Genomic DNA, 22,437 nt, shown 5'->3' with positions numbered 1-22,437 from the left:
TCGGTTTCCTGCTCTAAGAAGATGCGGGGAGGGCAAGGATTCTCAGAGTTCCCGGCCACTCACCCTTCCCTTCTGTGAGTCTCCCCCTCTCTGAGGAAGAGAAAGCTGGGTGTGGAGGAGACCAGGAAGCCGGGTAAGGTGGCATTCAGCTGGATGCCGGGACACCCACATACAGAGAAAGGCCCTCCATGTTTTAAGGGTTTGGTCGCTAAATGTCCCCACAGGTGGCGGCTGACGTCTGAGATAGACACATGTGGGCACATGCAGCAGAGGATTTTATTGGTGCTAACGAGAGGTCACACCGTGTCTGGGGTTTCGCAAGGCATGAGAGTGAGCAGAGTGTCTTCTCTCACAGTGTCTTCACTACAGAAGTTGTGCCTGTAAGGAAACAAAGCGCTTGGTCCTGGTGTGCTCTGCAGGGGCGCAGCAGCTTACACTGATCTGCATCTCAGGAGCCCGAGAGAGGCACGCTCGGGCTGCCACCGCTGAGTTTCCGGTGAGAAGCCACCAGCCCAGGCTGTTCTGCCACTGGTGCGCTCACAGACTGTGGAGTCCTAAGGCCACGGCCCTCGGACAGGGTAGGAGTGTGCTGAGCTCCAGGTCAAAGTCACATTTACAGTGGCGCTGGGTGGGGTGGGCTTCTAAGGCAGGGCAGGCTTGCTTCCCCTGCTCTTCCCGTCGCAGGTCCTAGGTAGTGCGTGAGATCCCACTGAAATGACTTACACCAGATTACATGGGAGAGGGACCCACGAAGAGGGTGAGTCATAATCTTGACTGCTCTTAACTTTCTAATTATTATTCCTGGCAAGTCTCCTAACAGTAGAATGTCTGAATAATTTACTAGTTGAGTTTTGTTCCCTTCTCCCGGAGTAATTTGTGACATTTGAAGTGGGTTTTGACTTTCTTATATTTTAAACACTTGGTGTCAGAATCTCTCAGGAGCGATTCTTCGTGAGATGGCTCAGCAGGTAACAGCACGTTCACCTACACCGCCTGCTGGCCTGAGTGTGATCCCACAACTCACACAGCAGAAGTAACTGGCAAGGTGTCCTCTGAGTTTCTATGCACCATGCCATTTGCCCACACGAACCCAAATTAACGTATAAGGTATTTTCAAGATAGGGTTTCTCTGTAGCCCTGGCTGTCCTGGAACTCACTCTGTAGGCCAGGCTGGCTTCGAACTCAGAGATCTGCCTGCCTCGGCCTTCTGAGTGCTGGGCTTAGACTAGTGCCGCCACCAACCAGCAAGGCACAAAGGAGATTCTTCCCACAGAGAGTGAGCAGGCAGAGTTGAAGGCTCAGCACCAAGTGTCTATCAGACATAGATGGGCTCAGGGCTGTAGGGGCTCGGGGGTAGCTTCAACTAGGGAAGTTTGATTTCCAGCAAGTGTGCCATCCTCTTCAGAAACCTTCAGGGTTCTAGTGACACGCTAATGTGATTTTGGCCATACAGTTGTGGCACCCAGGCCTGGGAACACTTTTTCACAGACCACCATTCCAAACATCACCAGCAGCCTGCTCCTCCCACCATCCTCACCAGGAGGTTCTGCTGGGCTTGGGGAGAAGCTTTGTTCCCCTTTCCCTCCCTTCTACTGAAGGCCCCTGGTGCATGCATAGCAGGGAGACAGGAAGCTGTGGATGGGGATTCAGCAGGTACTGTCCCCTCTGCACTTTCTCCACCCCAACGCAAACGGTTTCTTTTCCCCCTGTGCGTCCTGGGGGAGGGCTCCCCTGCATCCTCTGCAGACATCATGAGACAACCCAGCAAAGGAAGGTACGTACTCCGTTTGCTCCTCTCCCTTTTGCACAGTGATCTTGGCTGCGCCCACTTTGGGGAAGCTTGGGTTTACCACGTGATTATTCCAAAGAAACTTGACCTTCTCAATTGTCCCCACATCAAGCCTGGCATCGAACTCACTGGAGTGCGTAGCACCTGGCCTGATGATGCCCCTGGAAATAGAGAAGGAGAAGTATTCCGCTCGTGGAAGAGCACTGGAATGACCACAGAGGACCACGCCCCTCCGCTCTTGCCCATCTTGAAGCAAGGAGGCTTCTTTCAAATGCGAGCTCCGAGCAAAGATGGAGGGGTGGGAGCCGGCACTAAGCTTGCGACCACACCTGCTATCCAGTACTGCTGTTCACTCAAATCAAGTTCTTTTTGTAGAAAAAATGGTAAAACTTTCTCAAATTATTTTAGATTTTTTTCTGAAAGGATCATCTATACAGTAAGTTATCTTCTTAGCTTAACATGTATTGTTAGACTGATCAGCAGACAGGGTATCTGGATCAGTAACAGTTTTTAAATCTATTGAGAAAGAAAGGTTAGGTTAAATTAAAAATTACTACAAGTGTAAAAGTATTTTTGTAGTAAAGTAGTTCCAGACCTGCTGACCTCTGGCGATGTAAGAGCTTCGGTGCTCTGCACCGCCCGGGTTACCTGAAGATGTCGTGCTGGTGAGTGTTGCCTTTGCTTCCAAACAGGGCCACCTTGACCTGCCCTGTGGCCATTCTCCCGGACAGGGTCAGCGAGACCCGGTACCTCCAGCCTGAGCAAAGCAAGGGAGACATCCAAGTATGACACAGAAAATGGGTGCCCTAAACCCAGATTGCCACCCGCCCTCACACACAGAGAGGCGCAGGGTGTAAGAAGTCCTACCCACTAATCCTTAACAAGCCCCCAGGGCCCAGTACTGCCCGGGAGAAGAGCCTGGGTGGCTGCTTATAGTTAACATCATGAAAAACAGAACTGTCCACCCCGCAGGCTCCCTGGCCACTCATGGGTCTCAAGTTGCCATGTGGGGTCAGTGGCTTCTAGCTCCCACAGGGCTGAAGGAGAAAGCTCTGCAGGGCAGCTCTGCTGCAGAGTGGTGGCGCTGTGTGCCGTGGCAAGACGAGGAGGCAGGCTCCAGGCCAGCATGGGAGGGCAGCTCAGGAGCGAGGCCTGCAGCGCCCCTCCAGCCTGCGTCTGCCCATCTCCACATCCCTAGGACCTCTGGCCCTCAGGTACTTGTCATGTAAACAAATAACTGGGGTGCTGTCCCAGGGCCTGTGTGCTTTCACAAATACACACGCACACACGGAGACATCCCATACATGCACAGACAGGCATAGCACATACAAACACAAATCCTCACATATATACAGTTATGCACATGTGCCCCCAGTGTGCACACATACACTCACACACATCCAGGTGTCTACACGTGTGCACAGACACATGCTCACCCTTGCCTAGCTCCCACTCAGCCTGCACATTCACACAGATGCTGCCCGTCCTTTCTTGCTTCAGGATCCAGTTCCCCACCCTCTAACCAGCAGCAGCCCACCAGACCCAGGACTGCCGAGGACTCATAAATCCCAAAGCAGGGTCTTGATCATCCTTCTAGCCCGCACCGAGCAGCCCATATCTGTGACCCATAAATACATGTCACTGGGGGAATGGTTTTGAACGGTTCCTCTGTTGTTAAAATATAGTCCGTCATTCCAAGTGTTGCTACATCAGTGAGGGCTGATTAATCAGTCTTCAGGCAAAAATTATAGGTATGTGTGTTTACAGTGATGGGAAGGCCCCAAATCTCCACGGAAGCCGTCTGTTGGTGTGTCAGACCAGAAGTATGCATTAAAAAGAATGAGTCTTCTATATGTAAATTATACCTCAATAGACCTGAATTTCAGAAACTACCCAAGACTCACTGTTTTCATGGAGTCTTATAAATACAGTTTCTGTTTTTACCAAGAGACACCTCCCGGAAATCACTAAGCTGAATTGTCACAAATGGCCTATACATGCCTAATCTGGACTGGGCTTAGTGCGATTAGGAGAGAAAACACCCCTGCTCCAGTTGACCCCTCGACGTCAGAGAGGCACCAGGGGCACGTGGATAGAGAAAGGATGTACCAGTGTGGGAGCTGAGCTTCCTGTGGAGACCGCCTGGCAAAGAGCTGGTGCCAAGCGTGTCTGCTGAATGAATACAGAGGTGCGTGTGTGTGAGAGAGAGACAGACAGACAGAGAGATGGAGACAGAGAGAGGGTCCTAAAAAGGAAAGGGATGATGAACTGTAGAGGAGGGAAAATTCAGGCTAGTTGTTCCCAAAGCAGTGCAGATTGCCTAAGCCCCACAAATCGCACTGTTGATTCCAGCTCTTCCACAGAGCGGAGATAAGGTAGGAGACTTTTGAGTGCAGCCTGTGCCTCGTGGAGTCGGGCCTGGGACGCTGAGGGCCACGCCCTTCTCTGAGGTAATCAAAACATGCTCACAAGTCTTTCAGGTCAGAGGCAAACCTTCCCTCCTCACAGGCCCGACTCTCCTGACCCCGGCAGGCCGTCAGCTTACGTGCAAAGCTCTTGGCATCCCCTGTGTTCAGGAAGAGCCTCCGCTGCTCCCCACTTGTCCTGCCAGCGTACTTGTCAGCGTAGTGGCCCATCTGCGGGCAGCCTTCCGCCGGGCAGGGGAAGCACTGGTTCTGGTGGGAGAGAGGGGGCTGTGAGGCCGGAGTGGCTCACTCTCCTCCCAGTTCCCTCATTGGCAACAGGGAGGGAGTCGGAGCCCGCGTCTGCAGCCCGATCCCTGATCCCCAGCCCTGATGGGAGCGTGGTAGAATCATCAAGGACCGTTACCATCTCGGTCCACTCTCTACCAGTTGTATTTCCCAGGCAGGGAGCGCTGGTGGTGTCCACGTGCCATATAAACTGCAGGCTTTACCAGTAGTTTTCTTTCTCCTCTTTTGGACAGATTCCTATGTTTCCCAGGCTGTCTGACCTCAGCCGGATGACCTTGACCTTCTGATCATCCTGCTATTGTCCCACAAATGCTGGGGTCACAGGTTTGGGCTTCACTGCCTGGTTTGTAAGGTGCTGGGGTCTTAACCCAGGGCTCTGTGTGTGCCAACCAAGTGTTCTACCAATTGAGCTACAGATCCAGACCCAGAGTTTGCCAAGCTCTGCAGTGTAAATCCGTCAACACTGGCCAACCTCAGGCGGTCAGCATGATGTCACAGTGTAGAGCCAGTGGGAGATGCCCACCTGCTCCCGTGAAGAGGCAGGTGCGGTGTGTGCTGGTGTGGCCAGCCCGGCACATGGAATCCTACCATCTGGCTTTCCCCCATCTGAACTGGGGTGGCCCTGCCCCCGCACACTCTCTTCTGTGTTTGTGCCTTCCTTTCCAACCTCTACTGTTTCTTCAAATATGATTCCAGTGTGCTCTTCTGCAGGATACCTCCCAAATTCAGGTCGGCCTGGATGTGTTCTCTGCTCGTCAACAATTTTCCTCTATGTGGCTCATCTGTTACGGATTTCCCTCCACTTCCTGCCTAACGTTGTGGAGGCTTTCCCTCTCCTCCACTCCACAGAGTGTGCATTCTGAGGGACAGGGTGGAGCTGGTAGAGAGAAGGCACCGTGGACTCCCAAGCGGTGGAACCGTGCCCCTCATGGCAGAATAGCTTACAGACTCAAAGTCCCGGTAGGAGGCGCAGGGGTACGCCGCGAACCCGTCGGGGCTGAGGATGCTCTCCAGGTAGTACTTGTAGCTTCTCAGGTGGTTGCAGGCCACGAAGTCCCGGGTTCCTGAGGAAACGAGACAGGAGCCCGGCTCAGGTGATGGAGGCAGGCTGTCGCAGCACCCATGCCTTCCTCCAGGGTGATAGGTCCGGAGCCGAGTGGTCTCCTCAAAATTTAAGTTCATAACTCATGCACATAATGACAGTAAACAAACGAGGCTTTGAGTGCTGGCGTAATGTTCCTGTTGCTTCACTAGTATTATCTACTAACGCCCCCCCCCCACAGGTGTCACGGTTTGTTAGAATCTCCACAGGTGATTCACAGCTGGTAAGGGGGGAGTTCATCTGGCACTCAGCACCACCCCTCTGTGTCCAGGTGTAAGGTTGAGAATCCTCAAACACGGCCAGATGTGCCACATTCTTCCAGATGTGGCACCATCAGCACCCGGACATTATCACAATGCCCCTGTGCACGCGAAGGTGAAGGAAGCTTCCAGAGGCTTTAGCCGTCTCTCTTAGCCTTTCTCATGCCTACCGTGTTCTCTCATGTTGCATCTCCAGTCACCTGACAACTGTCCCAGCACCCCTCCTAGACCTGAACTCTATTGTCCACTGCTGAGGAGCTGCCCAGGTCCAAACATGTAGCCTTGACGGAGGACAGCCAAGCCATTTTGACTGAATAAAAACAACACTCATAGTGTTCTGTCACACCACCAAGGGTTTTAGCTTGAACGGTGCTAGTGTGGCTGAAAGTCACTGTTGAAGTCGTGATCTCACTGGACAGTCCTGGAGCTGTGACTGACAGATGCCCTTTGACCTTAGGTGTGCCCATCAGCAGCCAGTCACCAGGCCCCATCCTGGCCCTCCTCACATGACCGCTCCTCATTCCTGCTCAGTACAAGTGAGCCGTGACTTGTGCTGTGAAGATGGCTTTGCTGTGCAAGCCTCTGGGACCCCTTGTTCTAGTCACTGATGTGAAGCTGGCTGCCTAGGACTGAACTGTAATATTGCGGCACAGGGAATGTTCTCAGGGCAGTTCTCTGGAGATACCCTTTATGTTCAGTCTCGTCACCTCCCCTTCTCCGTGAGCTGACCACTACCTGACAGCTGGGTTACAGCTCTAAGCCAGAGCTTATGAGTCTTTATTGCTTCTGCATTCTGGCATACCCACAATAATTTGTTAAGGAAATACAGAATCATTAGATCTGAGAACTACATAGTTATTTTTCAGAAATAATATGCAGAAAGAAAAATAAAATATTTTTAAAAGGAGGTACATTTTATTACTAAAACTTGCCATGGCACTGGGGAGATGGCTCAGTCAGTAAAATGCTTGCCTTGAAAGTATGAGGGCCTGAGTTTGCTGCCCAAAACCTGTGTAAAAAATAAGCTAACTGTGGCCGGGCATGCATTTGGCAGTGCTGGTGAGGCAGAGACTGCTCCGGGTGAACGAGGGGCCTTATGTCATGTTCCAGAGCAGCCTGGTATCTAAGGATGAACACACAAAGTTTTCCACCGCCCACACAATGCCCCTCCCCAGAGCTGTTCTGGCAAATGCTGAGTACCCCAAAGAAGCAGCACCCCGGCCCCCACAGCTTTACCTGACCAGATGCCATCTATGTCCACAATCTGTGACAGCGCGTTCTTTTTGCACCCGGGCATGTACTGTCCTCCGTTGGGGAAGAAGTCAAGGTGACCCACCATTTGGTTTGTTCCAAAGCCTGAAATGTTTGTAACAGCAAGGAGTCAGGTGTGGGGTGCGGAGCTCATAGGGTTAAAATACCATCCCTCTTGTCCTCAGCTCGAGGCTGGATCACCACGGGGCTCACCCAAGAATGGGATCAGGGGAGCCGCATCTGTGTGAATCACATCAACGAAGTCAGCGTCTGAGGGGTCCAGCCGCACCTCTGCAGGAGTGCCTTCAAAATTCGCTTCGACAGGATCCAGTCCTGAAAGAGAGGGCCAGCAGCGTCAGGCCGCGGGGCCATAGGACCAAGGTGAGGACTGGACAGGCCGCACGGCCTGCAACTGAATGGGCTCATGCCGTGCTGGGGCACGAGCAGAAGGGTTCAGACTGTGCACGAGAAGAAGGGTTCAGACTGTGCACGAGCAGAAGGGTTCAGACTGGGCACGAGCAGAAGGGTTCAGACTGGGCACAAGCAGAAGGGTTCAGGCTGGGCACGAGCAGAAGGGTTCAGACTGTGCACGAGCAGAAGGGTTCAGGCTGGGCACGAGCAGAAGGGTTCAGGCTGGGCACGAGCAGAAGGGTTCAGACTGGGCACGAGCAGAAGGGTTCAGGCTGGGCACGAGCAGAAGGGTTCAGACTGCACGAGCAGAAGGGTTCAGACTGGGCACGAGCAGAAGGGTTCAGACTGGGTACGAGCAGAAGGGTTCAGGCTGGGCACGAGCAGAAGGGTTCAGGCTGGGCACGAGCAGAAGGGTTCAGACTGGGCACGAGCAGAAGGGTTCAGACTGGGCACGAGCAGAAGGGTTCAGACTGGGCACGAGCAGAAGGGTTCAGACTGTGCGTGAGCAGAAGGGTTCAGGCTGGGCACGAGCAGAAGGGTTCAGACTGGGCACGAGCAGAAGGGTTCAGACTGGGCACGAGCAGAAGGGTTCAGACTGTGCGCGAGCACGGATTCACTTTTGCATCAGATCCTTCCATGCATTTCCCACATTTAATATCAGCAGTTTCCTTTCTTTTACCCTGGTGACGAAAACAGTATTCTGTGTCTTCATGAGTTTCTTGATTCCAAATATCTACTGAGCTACTTTTTCAGCAATTTGTGCATGACTGAGAAAGTCATTCAGGATTTTTGTATCTCAGTTTCCCTGTTTTATAAATGAAAGCAATAACTGCATCAATTTTATAATGTTGTTGGTTAAACAATTCAATATACAAAGCGTGGCACAGAGACTGGCAGGGAATCATATAATCTTAGGCTAATTATTTGCTTCCCTGAGCGAGTTTCTTCAGTTCCAAGGAGCAGACAAGTGAGGAGTACGGAGCTTTGTGCAGTGATTAGGGCACTCGGCCTTCAGCCTCTGCTTTCTCTAACAGTGGCATTGATATTCTCGTGCAGATATGTTCTTGTAACGCAAAGGCTTTGCTGTGTCTGAAGGCTGCTTTGGTGTGCCAGTTAGAGTGTTTTGGTAGTTATGGCAGCTGGGATTCCTTTGCCAGCAGAAAAAGTGGGAAGCAATTTCCGGTGCCACTCTCCCCGACTTCAGAAAGAAGGAAAGGACTGGGCAGCTGTTCAAGTATACTTGCTCCTGTCCGTTCTAGCTGTGCTCCGCCCTTTCCTGGTGTTCAAAGCTGCTATGTGACCCACATGGAGGGAGGGATTGCACCTGGAGAGGAGCACCTACGGTCATGGCTGAAGTAGCACAGAGAAGCACAGCGCCATCTTCCTTGCCACCGGGGAGGCCCATGTGTTTCTTAGAAGCTTCCTAAAATCCCTGTCCAGATTGTACCCGTCCCTGCCACAGCCAAGGAATCAGGACAGCTCTAAGCTGGGCTACGGGCTCATAGGGGTTGCCGGAATGTGACCTGGGCCTTACCAGTAATCCTGCCTAGGCCTGGAGTCCGACTTCCTGCCTCCCCTGCCACGTGGGCTCCAAGGCTGTGGCCAATGAGGTGGACTTTGGAAGGTGAGTGGCTGTAGTTTGTCTGGGGAGGAGAGATCATATTTGCAGGTCATGCTTATATTCTGGGGTTGCTGTTCTGATGGTTCCTCCTCTTCTTGGGCCCCCGGTTTGCACTCCAGTCCCTGACAAGAACCTCACAACTTTCCAGACTTTCCACAACCTCACAGCTTCCAGGCAGGAAGTGTGGCTCTTCCTGCCTCTTCTCTAGCCAAAGCCTACGGTGGCCTCAAACAGAGTCTACTACTTCCTTCACTGTGTCTCCTGGGCCTGCCTTACACCATTGTGGCCCATTTTCCTAACTGCTTGCCCAACTAGTATCTAAAGTCCCTGTCATCAGACATCCAGAGGCTCTCCTTTCCTGGGGAGACTTCCCAAGACAAGGTTGGCTAGCTGTCCCCACGTGCCTGCATCAAGCCTGAGTGCTCTCCCCCTTCCCAGAACCCCTTGGTAGGTCATGCTCTGTGGTCACTGCAGTCTTCCCTGTAGCTCCTTGAAGGCCTAGGACCTCATTGACCTCCTTTCCTTCCTCGTACGCTATGAACTCTGTCCTCTGGAAACCCAGGGCCACCAGGACACTCACACACACTGTTCTGTGGTATCCACAGGACACTCATTAATGAGTGCACACTGCTTCTTGCACAAACCCCACAGCTTTTGATTTCTGTAGGGGTACGGAAGCATTTGGTTATTTGTAAATCTGTTACCTATAAAACATGAAACCAACAACACCTTTGATCCAAAAATTACCTACAAGAAATGCAGGGATAATGAGGGAACAGAGATTGAGGGAAAGTCCAACCCAGGGTAGAGAGCCAGCCCCTGACACTATTAACGATAGATGCTCTGCTATGCTTGCAGACAGGAGCCTACATGACTGTCCTGTGGGAGGTTCCAGCCAGCAGCAAATGGAGACAGATGCTGGGACTTGCAGCTGAGCATGGGACACAGCTCGGGGGTCCTGTGGAGGTGTTGGGGGAAAGATGGAAGGACCTGGAGGGGACAGGAACATCACAAGAAGACCAACAGAGACAACTAACCCAGATCCATGGGGCCTTTCAGAGACTAAGACACCAAGTAATCATGCATGATCTGGACCCAGGCTCCCTAAACATATGTGGTGGAAGGGAGGTTGGTCTTCATATGGGTTGTCGAGTGGATGGGGGTGGCTGTTTCTAACATGGGCTCTATTGCCTGCTTTTGGATCACTTCCTTCTGGCAGGGCTGCCTTGCCTGGCCTCAGGGAATAAGGATATGCTCAGTCCTGATGTGACTTGATTTGCTGGGGAAGGTTGATACGGAGGGAAGGAGGCTCCTCTTTCCTGGGGTGAAAGGAAGAAGAGAAAGGAAAAAGAAGGAGAAGGGGACTAGGAGGAGAGGAGGGAGGGGGAACCTTGGGATGTAAAGTAAATAAATAAAACAAATGAAGAACATTTAATAGTGGGACTTTGACCTGGTCAGAAACTAGCCATAAAGAATTCCTGAATTAACACAGCGAAGAAGAAACATAAGAGTGCTTGGTGAGATCAAAGGCCAGCATTGGAAGAAGCAGCTGAAATGCTTATGGCAGGAAACATCTCCCAGCATGGGTGGGATCCGTAATCACAGGGAACCACGCTTGTCAGTCTCTGCCCTGCTCTGTGGCTCTGTCTGGCTCTCCTTGGCCTCATAAGGCTTTGCCATGTTCAGATTCCACGTGTGTAGACGTGCATGATGTGGGCCCCAAGGACCGTTCTACTCACCTGCCCTGTGTTTCAGCACACTAGCTAGCCTGTCTGTGCCTCAGTTTCCTTAACTGTAAATGGAAGAGGATAATAGACCCTCCACCTCCTAAATTCACCTGCGGACCCCCCCTCTCCACCCCCACCTGCCCGCCTGCCCGCCCGCTCACCGCGAGGATGCCAATCATCTGAGCCACCTGGGCCCCCACTACGCGCACGTTGTTGGCGGCCTGCGTGTAGGTCGTCTGGGCGCCCCTCTTCCAGTCCACACAGATGCAGTTCACCTCCTCCACTTGGAACATGTTCTAAGGCGGGGAGACACAGGGCTGCCATGGGGCCCGGGGACCCATTCCAGCCGGGAGCAGAGCGTGGTGGCTCCAAGGGTGTGGATACAGGCTGGACTCTGTCCAGGGGACCCTGCAGTCCACTGGGCAAGTCCTAGCAGCAGAGAAAACCCCAAAGATGGAGGAAAAGCCGGCTCCTCTGATTCCTTCAACCAAAGCAGACCAGGTGGGTGATTACATTGTTAAAGGAATCTGGGTGAGACAGGAGAAGCCCTCAGCATAGTGTCTGGTGACTAGTGTCTACATGGCCTTGTGGTTCTTTTGTGAGATGTCTTTTAGGTGACAGGCCGGACCCCTGGGCACATCCTGAGGGAGGTGCCGTTTCCGACAATGAAGATGGTGTAGCATTTCCTGGAGCGGACACACACTGCTGGTGTGTGAAGAATAGAGTAGCGCTAATGTGAGAGGGACTGAGGGATCAGAGAGGGTGTCTCCCTTACAAGCTCGGCCAGCTCGGCACCAACACCTGAGATCCTCTTGTGCTAACACGTATGATGTCTCGAGTTTGTCTGTATTCCTGGGACTTCCATTTTCGAAGCAGCCCCGAGAAACCTGCAGACCGTGGAAAGTCTGGGGCTGTAAGCTGGGCTAACTGGATGCTTATTAAGGGCTGGACAGGTAGGTGACAATGGCGGAGTGACCAACTGCAATTTTTCTTGGCAACATTACCACCACAATAAATAAGAACATCACGATTTCTGTATACATGGAAGACACAGGATTGCACAATTTCTTACATGGATTCTATGCATAATCTACATGTGTGTGCTATGCATGTCAGCCATGTGTGCATCTATGCCTGTATTGCCTGTATCCCGTGAGCACATGTGGGTAGGTCTGTGTCCTTCTGTGGCTGTCCATATCACCAGGTGTCCTTTTCTCCTGCCCCAGTCCCCACTGGGCCTCTTCAGAGTCACCTGTCAATCTTAGTCAGTTGTGTCTTCAATAAATGGTCGCAGCCACATGCCTCTGACTCTTAGGACTGTGGGGAAGATTTGGACAAGCAAAGCTCCGCAATCCCTGATTTGCAGAAATACAAACACTCCTGCTGAAATGACAGCAAGTGTTCCTGAACCATGCAGAACAGGAAGCCCGGCCGTCGGGGAGGGCGAGTTCCCAAAGCAGAGCCCTGCTTTTGGCTGCAAGTGTGGGTTAGAAACAGTAGGGTCTGGCGAAGAGAAGCATTTGTGCTGCTGTGACAATTTTGGGCCTTCAGGCTTGTGTATTGCAGCTGTGTAAAGTGAGACAGGTCAGGCGAAAGTGGTCACGTGGATGAAACATTCCCTACCTTGCACATGGCGATTGCCCAGTCCTCGTCTCCTTTGTCTACAAAGCCATGGATAACGAACCGGCTCTTCCTGGCCGCTTGAAAATTGGAGGCCTCAATGGTTGATGGGTCAGAAAGCTGGAGAAGCTAAGACACACAGAAAGGGTTTCAGCTTTCTGCAAACCTGTCCCTGTCTCTTCTCATCTCCATCCTTGCCTGGCCCAGTGTGTTGGCCTCTCAAGGAGGAACACAGAGTCAGCTCTTCTGGAGGCCCATCCTAGCCTCTCCATTCCCGATTCCCTGCCTCCTGGGATGGGGCTCCCAGGTTATCATTCCTGTGGGGTTGTTGGACAGTAAGCCCTGTGCCCAGACCAGAGTTACAGAGCTAGCCAGAGCATCTGGCATATGTGAGCCAGCCGCTCATCCAGAAGGTGGGGCAGGGCATGGGGAGCTGGGACAAGAATAAAGAAACGTCCTGGAGCATGAAGAGAAGTCTCACCTGAAAAGCATTTGGGTTCTCATTGGTGTAGAGCAGGAATTGGGTGTTGATCTTCTCAGGGCTCCAAGGGAGAAGTTTTAGGGGCCTGATAGCTGTCCCTGCCCAGGGCTCAGTGTCAGAAAAGCATCCAAGGTCATTATAGCAGACGTCTTTCCCTGGGGAGAGAGAATGGCCAGGCTCAAGGGAAGCTGCTGTGGTTGAGCATGCCTGCCCCTGCCTCCTCGCCAGCAGCGGGGGCTGATGGAGACGCCCCTTTCAGGGACCAGTGTTCCAGGTCTCTCACGCTCTGCGCTCTGCGGGTTTTCTGGCTGCTTGTTCCCGTCTCTGTAGGGGAGGCTGCCTGATGATGGCTGTGGAAGGCATGCTAACCTAGAAGCTGTTTCAAATCCTTAGCCAATTGCAAAGGAAAGTCTAGGAGCATCTCCTCCAAGGAAGTCTCACTGGGGAAACAAACCGCTCTTACGTGGCTGTGCCCCACAGGAAGACAGTAACTGTGGTAACTGTGGTAGCACAGTGAGTCGGCAGCTTCTGTGCAGCTCTTTGTCTTGCAATGCGTCTGTTTTAACTGTGCGCGTCCTTCACATAGGCCGTGGCTTTCAGCACTGGGCTTTCATGGGATTTCTGAGTGCGGGCATGCGTGTGTCTCGGTATCTGAATGTGGGTTATACACCTTTTAGTTGGCTCCTTTTCTTATTTGGTACTTCTGTCATATTCAGAGTTATTTTTATTTTATTATCTTTCCTCAGATGGCTGCTTGTTTTTAACAAGAGACAAAGAATGTGGATCTGGATGGGAGAGGGGATGGGGATGAATTGGGAGGAGGGGAAACTGTAATCAGAATATATTACATGAAAAATTAATAAAAGTAAAAAAACTCATAAAATATTCAAAATCTCCCCCCCCCAACTCTCCCAACATATTTATAGAGTGCCCTCCAGAAGTCCGTGTTAACTCAGCAAAAGGCCGCTTGCCACTTTTAGATATTCTAGAATTTTCCCTTTAAAATTCAGGCCACAAGCTCCTCCAGGCATAGGGAGCTATCCCCTCTCATCTTCCCAGCCCATTCTCCCAAGCTGTTCTCCCCCTCCTGGAACCCTGGGAAAGTCAGGTGCTCCTGCAAGCTTTGCTGGGGCTAGAGCTTCCTCCATCCCTGCATGAGCATGGGGTTTTTCTCCAGCCCTGCATGAGCGAGGGATCACATCCTCTTCCCCCCACGGGCATCGGGCACTGTGGTGTCCCTTACCGTGAGCCGCTCCCAGCAGGAGAAGCAGGATTGTCCAGAGGACCGGCATCTGAAACAGTCAATGCCATCATGCATACTCAGCCTGGGTCCACAGGCAAGTCTCTGGGGAGCCGGGGCTGTTTGTCTCACCTCTGCTTTTTGGCTGGTGGAAGAACAGACCCAAGGTGGCTGATGTGGTCCGAGGAGCCAGGTGCTCGCTCCCCTGAGACCCAGCAGGACCTTTTATTCTACAGCCTTATCTTCCAGACTCCAGTGCAAGCAAACAGCGAGTGATGAGAACAGGAGCTACGTGAACTTTATCCTTTAATCTGTACCTTAAATCCGTCCTTCAACCTGTATGTACACCCGACAGGCTTGGGATGGCAGGCGGATCTTCCCACAAGCCTGGGAAGATGAAAGCATGCTTGACGGAAGGAGCAGGTGAGCCTCTGGCCTTCCATCATGTGTCTGTGAGAATCCCAGGAGCCAAGCGGCTTTGCTTTTCTGATTCAGTTTCATCACTGAGCAGTGTGCAGGGCTCAGGCAGCACACAGCTGCACTGAGATGGGAGGAATGTGAGTTCAAGGCCTTTCTGGGATGCGCAAGAGCGGCTTAGTGAAGTTCTGTCTCAAGAGAAAATGAAACGTTATTTTTTAAAGAGGTCCAGTTGTAGCTCAAAGGTGACACTTTCTTGGCACATGTAAGACCTTGGTTTCTATTTCCAACATGAACCCCACCCTTCTTAAAAAAAAAAAAGCAGCAGCAAGTGCTGCTAGCAAGGGGCAGTCTCTCTCGTCTATACCGTGTATACTGCATGGGACTCTCCTGGAAGAATGGAAAGTAAAGGAAAAGGAGAATTTCCTCTCTAAAGCGCCCTTCCCTTGCAGACTAGAAACATCTAGGCACAAGAGCCTTGGAGACAAATTCGAGGCTCCTTCAGGAACCCTCCACAGTCTAGAGCCCGTTAACCCATTCCTGCTGCCGCGTGGGAAGCAGTGTGAAGCAGTGCTTAGAGCAGCTGCAGTGGTGTCACTGTAACCAACAGTGGGGGCTCAGGAGCCCCAGCCCCACCAGCAGGCCGCAGCCTGTCAGCCCTGTTCTCCCAGATCCTCGAAAGGAGGCACAGCCGCAGACAGACGGGAGTGACCCTCAGATCCGGGCTCCTGTAAGCAGCTGGCCAGTTCACAGGAGACAGATAAGCCCTCACCCAGCCTGTGCTCTGCGAGCCCCAGACTCACTCCCGAGTTAAACACGTTCCGTGTCAAGTTCATACACCAAAATAGCCTACGAACTGGGGTAAAGGCCAAAGGGCCCTCCTGTTAAGAAGCAGAAAGGCCACCTCCCCCAGGATGCTGAAGAGCCAGGCTGCCCGAGTACCCCGCTTGGCAGCATAACCGCCTACCATGAAGCCCTGGGCTCTACCTCGGCACCCTACACATGGGACACTGTAGAGCACACCAACCCTGCGCTGGAGAGGTGGAGACAGGAGGCCAGAAGTTAGACGTCCTCCGTGACTGCCCAGTGAGTGAGGCCAGCCTGGGCTGTGCCAGACCTGGTCAAAAGAAAACAGAAACAGCAGCTCCGGCCACTGTGGCTCAAGTGCAGCCAGTGCCACAAATGGCCTCATATGAGCCTGACAGCACGCATAGCGAGCACAACTTCCTGTTAGCCTCCCTCTACAGATGGAGAAACTGAGGCACAAAGAGCTAAATCGCCCAGCTAATGAGTAAAGATGCAAACCCTTTTATCATGTTTTGATTTTTTTCCTCTTTTGCCTGTAATTTTGGGGTCAAATATAAGAAATCTTTGGACAAATGTCATGGGGTTCTTCCTATAGAAGTCAGGAAACACTCTCCTATGTTCTCCACTAGAACTGTTGTGGTTTCAGTTCTTAACTTGGGGTGAGGGTCCATTTTGTTCTTTGTTACACTGGAGGGGAAGCTTTGACGTGTCTTCTCTGTGTGGACATATTTCCCAGAAACAATCCAGGACAAGTTATTAAAGAGAATTTTCATTTTCCCAGTAGATGCTTTTGGCTCCCTGTCAGAAACATTAACAAGCTGCAAATCCACAGTGCCCTATGACTCTCTCTTCCGCTGCGTTGGTCACATGTATGCCAACAGTATGGAGAGTCTAGAGGGGCTGCTGCAAGATAACCGGTTTCTCCCTTATCTTTAACTCTTGACCCTCCCTCCACCGTGTGTGGGTTTGTGTGGATTTGAGGGAAGAGGACAGAGTGGCACAGCAGCCTCAGGGGAGCCACGGTGCTTTAGACAGAGGGAGAAGCAAACATTTGCCTGCAGCTAAGGGTCAAGCTCAGTGGGTCAAGCTCGAGCCTGCCCCTCGGCCCCTGACCATGGAGTCTGAGGTGGGGCCCTGCTTTAGTGTGTTATCTCACTGCCATCTGCACTGAGCAAACACGGTGCTTGCAGGAACATGACTTCAGTTATGGTTTGTTACGGTCTGTGGGGGCCACAGGGGACTATTCCAGGACTGCGCCCTCCCATAAAGTTTGTTTAACTCTCTATCAACACCCACTGTTAGAGCCAGGCAGGAGGGAGTCATGCGTGCTACATGCCACATAATCAAAGCAAACAGTGAAATGGGCCAATCATCTAGCCAATAAAACGGGAGAGTCTAGTCACCCCAAGGTCCCCTCTCTTTCAGCCTCACAGGAAGGAACTCTGAAGAGACCAATCCACCAGTCTCTGGTTTGCTTTGTTAGCGCTTTTCTGTCTGTAACGCAAACTCATCAGATCAGAATCTACGAATGCACTCAAATATTGCATCTGAATTCTGTTTTATCAGTGTCAGTTCATGGCATATAGTCATGGAAATGATATACCCTCCTCCTCCTCACACTTCTCCCTAAGGATTTCCACTCCCTTTTCACACTCTCTCCCAAATTTAGAGTCTGCATATGAGAGAGCACTCCCAGGATTTGTCTTTCTGCTTCTGGCTCGCTTCATGTAACACAATCATCTTCATTGCAGGAACTCTTCCCTCACGTCTGGTTGGGTACAGGTACCTCGTGTTCCTTATCCGCCAGTTGATGGTCGGATATGCTCTTGTGAGCAGTGTCGGCTCAGCACGGGTGCAGGCTATCTCTGGCGTGTAGGTGAAGAATCCATTGTGCACTTAGCAAGGTCATATGTGTTTCTCTCTTTAGAGTGTGGAGCAAGCTCCCCTCTCATTTTTATAGTGGCTACACTAGTTTACCCTCCTGCCTGTAGTGTGCAAGGGTTTCTTCCTCACACCCTTCTCATGATTTGTCTTTTGTTTCCTTCATGCTAGCCATTCTGACTGAGGCAATTTAGAAGCTTTAACAAACAGTATTAAAATGTATTTAAACTTTACATGTATGAGTGTTTGCCTGTGTGTACGTATGCACTCCTCATGTCTATACCCGTGTGGGTCCTCTGTTCCTGCATTCTTCATCACTGGGTGGCATGTAGATTTTTGTGGCAGTACCATGCTGTTTTTGTCACTATGGCTCCAGAGTATAGTTTGAGGTCATCAGCTGTTTAGAAGTACTTTGGAAATGTTTTTGTGTTTCTACATGAATGTTAAGATTATTTTTTTTATTTCCTGAAGGATGTCACTGGAATTTTGAGGGAATTGAGTTGACTTGGAAGACTGCTCTAGACAATGCAGCCATTTCTTACACCGAGTCTACAAATCCATGAGCAGATCTTTCTGTTGTTTAGTGTCTTTCTCAGTTTCCTTCTTCAGGGTATATTTTTTAATTGCATGTACGTACATGTATGTGCGTGTGTGACAGCACTCCTATGTAGGTCAGAGGATAACTTGCAGGAATTATTTCTCTCTTACCATGCAGGTTCCTGAGATCAAACTCAGACGGTCAGGCTCGGTGGCAAGGGACTCTACCCACCAAGCTGTCTCGCCTGCCCTTCAAGGTGTTAAAGTTTTCATTTTAAATATCTTTCATCTTCTTGTTTAGGTTTGTTCCTACATATTTCAGTTTTCTTGAAGCAGTTGTGAATGGGGTCTTTTCTCCCTGATTTCTTTCTCGGCAAGTTCATTGTTGATATGTTGAAAAACGGCTGATTTTCCGTAAGTTGGATGTTCACCCTGATATTTTGATAAAATATGTATCAGGCTTAAGAACTTTTTGGTAGAATTACCAGGGTCTTTTAACCACAGAATCATGTTGCCACAAACAGTGGTTCTTTGACTTCTTCCCCTTTTCCATTTGTTTGTCTCTTGTCACATGGCTCTAGCTAAGGCTGTGAGCACTATACTGAATATCAGCAATGTGAGTGGGCAGAGAGGGTGGAAGGCCAGACTTTCAGGTCAGCACGGAGCTGAGTAGAGTGCTGTACGCAGCCGTCATGAGCTAAGATAAGCTCTTGCTGGCTCTAGCTTCTTGTGGACCTTCATCAGATATTGAACTTCCTCAGATTCCTCCCTGTGTGTACTGAGATCACCATGTGATTTATATCCTTAAGTCTATGTGTTGTGCTGCATTTATTTATCTTCAAACAGTGAACCAATTATATATATATATATATAATTATATATATTACCTAGGATGAAATCATCTTGGTTATGAATTACATCTTCTTTTAACGTTTTTATCTATCTATCTATCTATCTATCTATCCACCTATCTATGTACCTATCTGTATTTCTGGAATGGGATGTTACTGTGTGTTCAGACTGGTCTTGAACGCATGGTAACCCTCCCACCTCAGCCTTCTGAATGGCAGAATTATAATCCCATGCCACAATGTCAGACATTAATGTACTCTTGAATCTGATTTGAAAGAAGCTTATTGGTTTTACACATTTTCATAAGTGATATTATTCTCTAGTTTTCTATTTTTTTGTGGTCTTTATCTGGTTTTGGTATTAGAGTGACTTTATCCATGAGCTTCACAGTTTTCCTTCCCTTTCTATTTTGTTGAACAGTATGAGGCATGTTGGTGTCAGCTTGTGGGGAGGAAGGCCCACCTTTAGCTGAGGAGCTCTTGGCAGCTGTTAGCTGTGGGAAGCAGGAGAGTTAGTTTTGTTTACTGGTATGGTCCTTGATAGGTCAGACACACGTCAGTGGATGGCCACACCCCCAAGAGCATATAGCCAGAGCTAGTTGGGTTAGATGAATACAAAAAGTTGGGTGGGTGTGGCCTTGGAGGCAGATCTGAGAAGAGTTGGGAGAGGGGTGTTTTATAGCACTTGCATGTGTGTGTGTGCATGTGCATGTGTGAGCATGAGCCTATGTGTTGTGTTTGGTAGAAGTCAGCAGTGAATTTGTCTTGATATTTTCTTTGTGGGGAGACTTTATAGCTCTATATTGTTGCTCATTCTGGGTCTGCTCAAGTTGTCTGTATCTCTTTGATTTAATTTTAGTAGGTCATATATGTCTAGGAACTTCTATTTCTTCGAAATTTTTAAGGCTCAGGAGAAATATACTTTTGCACGTAATTCCCTAACGGTACTCCAGATTTCATTTGAATCTATAGCAACTTCCCAATTTTTATATATAATCTTATTAATTTGGGTCTCTTTATTAGTTTGGCCAGGAGTTTGTCAATATTATTTATCTTTTCTAAAAGTCAATTTCATTTTAAGGCAGAAGCCATGTCTCTGCATGTCCTGTGGGACAGGGGCCCTATGTGAAAAGTGCAGATTGTTCACACATACTGCAGTGAGAACAGGCTAGTTCTGAGGGAATGGCAGGGGCTGGGAACACTGAGAAATCAACAGCGTTCAGCTGGTATGAGATAGCCAGGCAGGCCTGATAGAGACAGACAGAAACTGAAAAGCAAGGCCAGGGCCAGCAGACCAGCTGACAGGCTTCCTGGAGATCCCTCCTGTACATGATTACTCTTCCATCTATTCTTGCTTCTAATCCAGCTAAGTGAAACAGGGAGCTTTTCTTAATATAGGAGGAGAAAGCCTCCTCCTATATTAAGAATAAGAACCTAGACTATCTTACAGATAAAGAATTAACTAAGAAGGAGCAAATGCATTTATTTTTTTTGTATTATACTACTTTAATATTTTTATTTTAATTTTCATTAATTACACTTTATTCACTTTGTATCCCCCATAAGTCCCTCCCTCCTCCTCTCCCAATCCACTTTCCCTCCCCCTTCTTCACATATGCCCCTCCCCAGTGATAGGGGAGGTCTTTCTCTCCTTCCTTCTGATCCTAGTCTATCAGATCTCATCAGGAGTGGCTCCATTGTCTTCCTCTGTGGCCTAGTAAGGCTGCTCCCCCATTAGGGGGAGGTGGTCAAAGAACAGGCCAATCAGTTCATGTCAGAGGCAGTCCCTGTTCCCATTACTATGGAACCCACATGGACACTGAGCTGCCATGGGCTACATCTGTGCAGGGTTCTAGGTTGTCTCCATGCAGATGCATCTATTTTTAAAGGACAAATTGGTAATAGATGTGTAAACAGAGAAGCCCTAGCACAGACACCTGCGAGGTGGGAAGGCAGAGCACCCATCCAGCAAACGACACAGTCAGTACACCTGTCAGCAACTAACACGACAGAGGTCAGAGGTGGGCAGGGCTGGGTCTTCAGCACCCCTGCCGAGGTTAAGTCTGAGGAACAGACATAGGGCATGTGGGACCCCTATTGGCTTGGACCGTGGTAGTCTAGAAAACCAGTCAGTCTCATAACGATTACCTCACCCCTTGCCCAGTGTCTGCCATGTCTCCATAGACGGCTAGGCAGTATAGTTCAGCAGTTCCTGCCCTCTCTTGAAAACCCCTACCTCCCTCGGGAATTCACTTTTCCTCAGTCGCTCACCTCAGATTTTCAAGTTTCTGTAATATATTCTAACAAAGCCTGCTTCTTCTTTGCTCGCTCCCATGACTTTACTAACTTTTTAGTGTTAGTTGTCACTGGAATGAGGCAATGGACTCTGGCGCCGTTGTCCCAGGGTTGTGAGAGCCTCCAGTCAAGCACAGCTGCGCCATAAAAAGTCCTGTCACTCAAAACCCATCTTTAAGTATTGTTCTTTTAGCCTTTGTTTCATTAATTACTGATTTGCTCTTATTATTCCATGTAAGCAAGGGCTCAGAGAGCCACTTAACAGACTGTGGGTGGAGAAAAAGGGCTTTATCATCGCTATAAGACACATTAATGTGTCTTAGAAGAGCAGAAGCCTTGGGGAAGTCCAAAGTCGGCACAGCTGTCTCTCTGGGGCAGAAAGGAGAGAGACAAACTGACCAGGATCGGAGCTAGAGCAGAGGAAAGTTCCTGAGGAATGATGAGTGAGCTTCCATCTCTCTTCCCACAGTCCTATAATCCTGCTTGATATGATAGTTGAGACTATCATATTTAGCCAAGTCAGTGGGCCTGGCCTTTTTTGGAATGCTTGGAATTTTTCCTTCGGACCTAACAATCCAGCTTTTTGCTGATGATAAGGGAAAAACACTCCCCTGGCTGCTTCACAGCTGCATAGGGACATGGTCACGGGGGCCCCAGACAGGCTGGAACGTGACTCAAAGATAGGGTGAGCCGGGCAGGCAGGCTATGGTAGAAGACCTGACAAAATCCTGTTAGGAGCATCTGTTCTACCCACTGTAGGTAACTTCACCTGAAAGAACCTGGAGAGACAGGTTATTATTATTATTATTATTATTATTATTATTATTATTATTATTGGAAGGATAGAGACCAGTGGGTCAAGGAGAGGAAGGAGCCATGAGACCCAAGGGAGGCCAAGGACCTTGGAGCTGGTCCCTGGGGATCATAGTTTGCAGGCCAGGTCTCTCTCTCCTGAATGGGCTGGTTCAACTGACTTTCAGCAAAACCAGAGCAGGCCAGTTTTACAGGACCACCTGGGACTAGTGAGATGAGCCAGTTCTGGGGTAGTTGCAGGGCTGAAGTTGGTTCCAGGATGGTGTCTGTCAGCTGAGCAGAAATCCACTGGGGCAGACATAGACTAGGGACAGAAGGGAAAGCTAAGGAGATAGGGTGGGGGGGTCTGTCCTTGGAACTTTCAAGTCTGTCTCTTTGCTAGGAGATTGAGAAGACAGAAAGAACACCAACAGGAGGGGAGGAAGGAGTCCTTTGACCTGGGACAGATGGTCCAAAGACACGACGCCCTGAAGCTCACATGATCCTTTAAAGTTGTGATCTGTACTGAAATTATTGTAGAAAAAGTAGATAAAGAGTGTCCATAAGCAACCTGAGTAGACCCACACCTTAGAGTCATAGCAAAAATAAAGCCTGAAAAATTATTAACAGGATAAAAGCATGAA

The 22,437-nt window shown here is 50.0% G+C and overlaps 1 protein-coding gene across 1 annotated transcript; it reads right to left on the bottom strand.

The window, feature by feature from the left end:
- Nucleotides 1-254: 254 nt before the first annotated feature.
- On the bottom strand, nt 255-14,291 carry LOC110549813 (inactive pancreatic lipase-related protein 1). Its single transcript, XM_060377309.1, has 12 exons — nt 14,217-14,291; nt 12,974-13,210; nt 12,496-12,621; nt 11,034-11,168; nt 9,059-9,167; nt 7,327-7,446; nt 7,099-7,218; nt 5,446-5,564; nt 4,335-4,464; nt 2,438-2,546; nt 1,783-1,950; nt 255-378 (listed from the first exon to the last, which is right to left on the bottom strand). Exons 1-12 carry the CDS (start codon nt 14,289-14,291, stop codon nt 297-299), a joined length of 1,530 nt encoding a protein of 509 aa, XP_060233292.1. The 3' UTR covers nt 255-296.
- Nucleotides 14,292-22,437: the final 8,146 nt, after the last annotated feature.

Source organism: Meriones unguiculatus, chromosome 1 (genome assembly GCF_030254825.1).
Source record: "Meriones unguiculatus strain TT.TT164.6M chromosome 1, Bangor_MerUng_6.1, whole genome shotgun sequence".
In the NCBI taxonomy this organism is placed as follows: Eukaryota; Metazoa; Chordata; class Mammalia; order Rodentia; family Muridae; genus Meriones; species Meriones unguiculatus.
The sequence above is the reverse complement of the archived record's forward strand: the minus strand, read 5'-3'. Positions and strand labels throughout refer to the sequence as shown.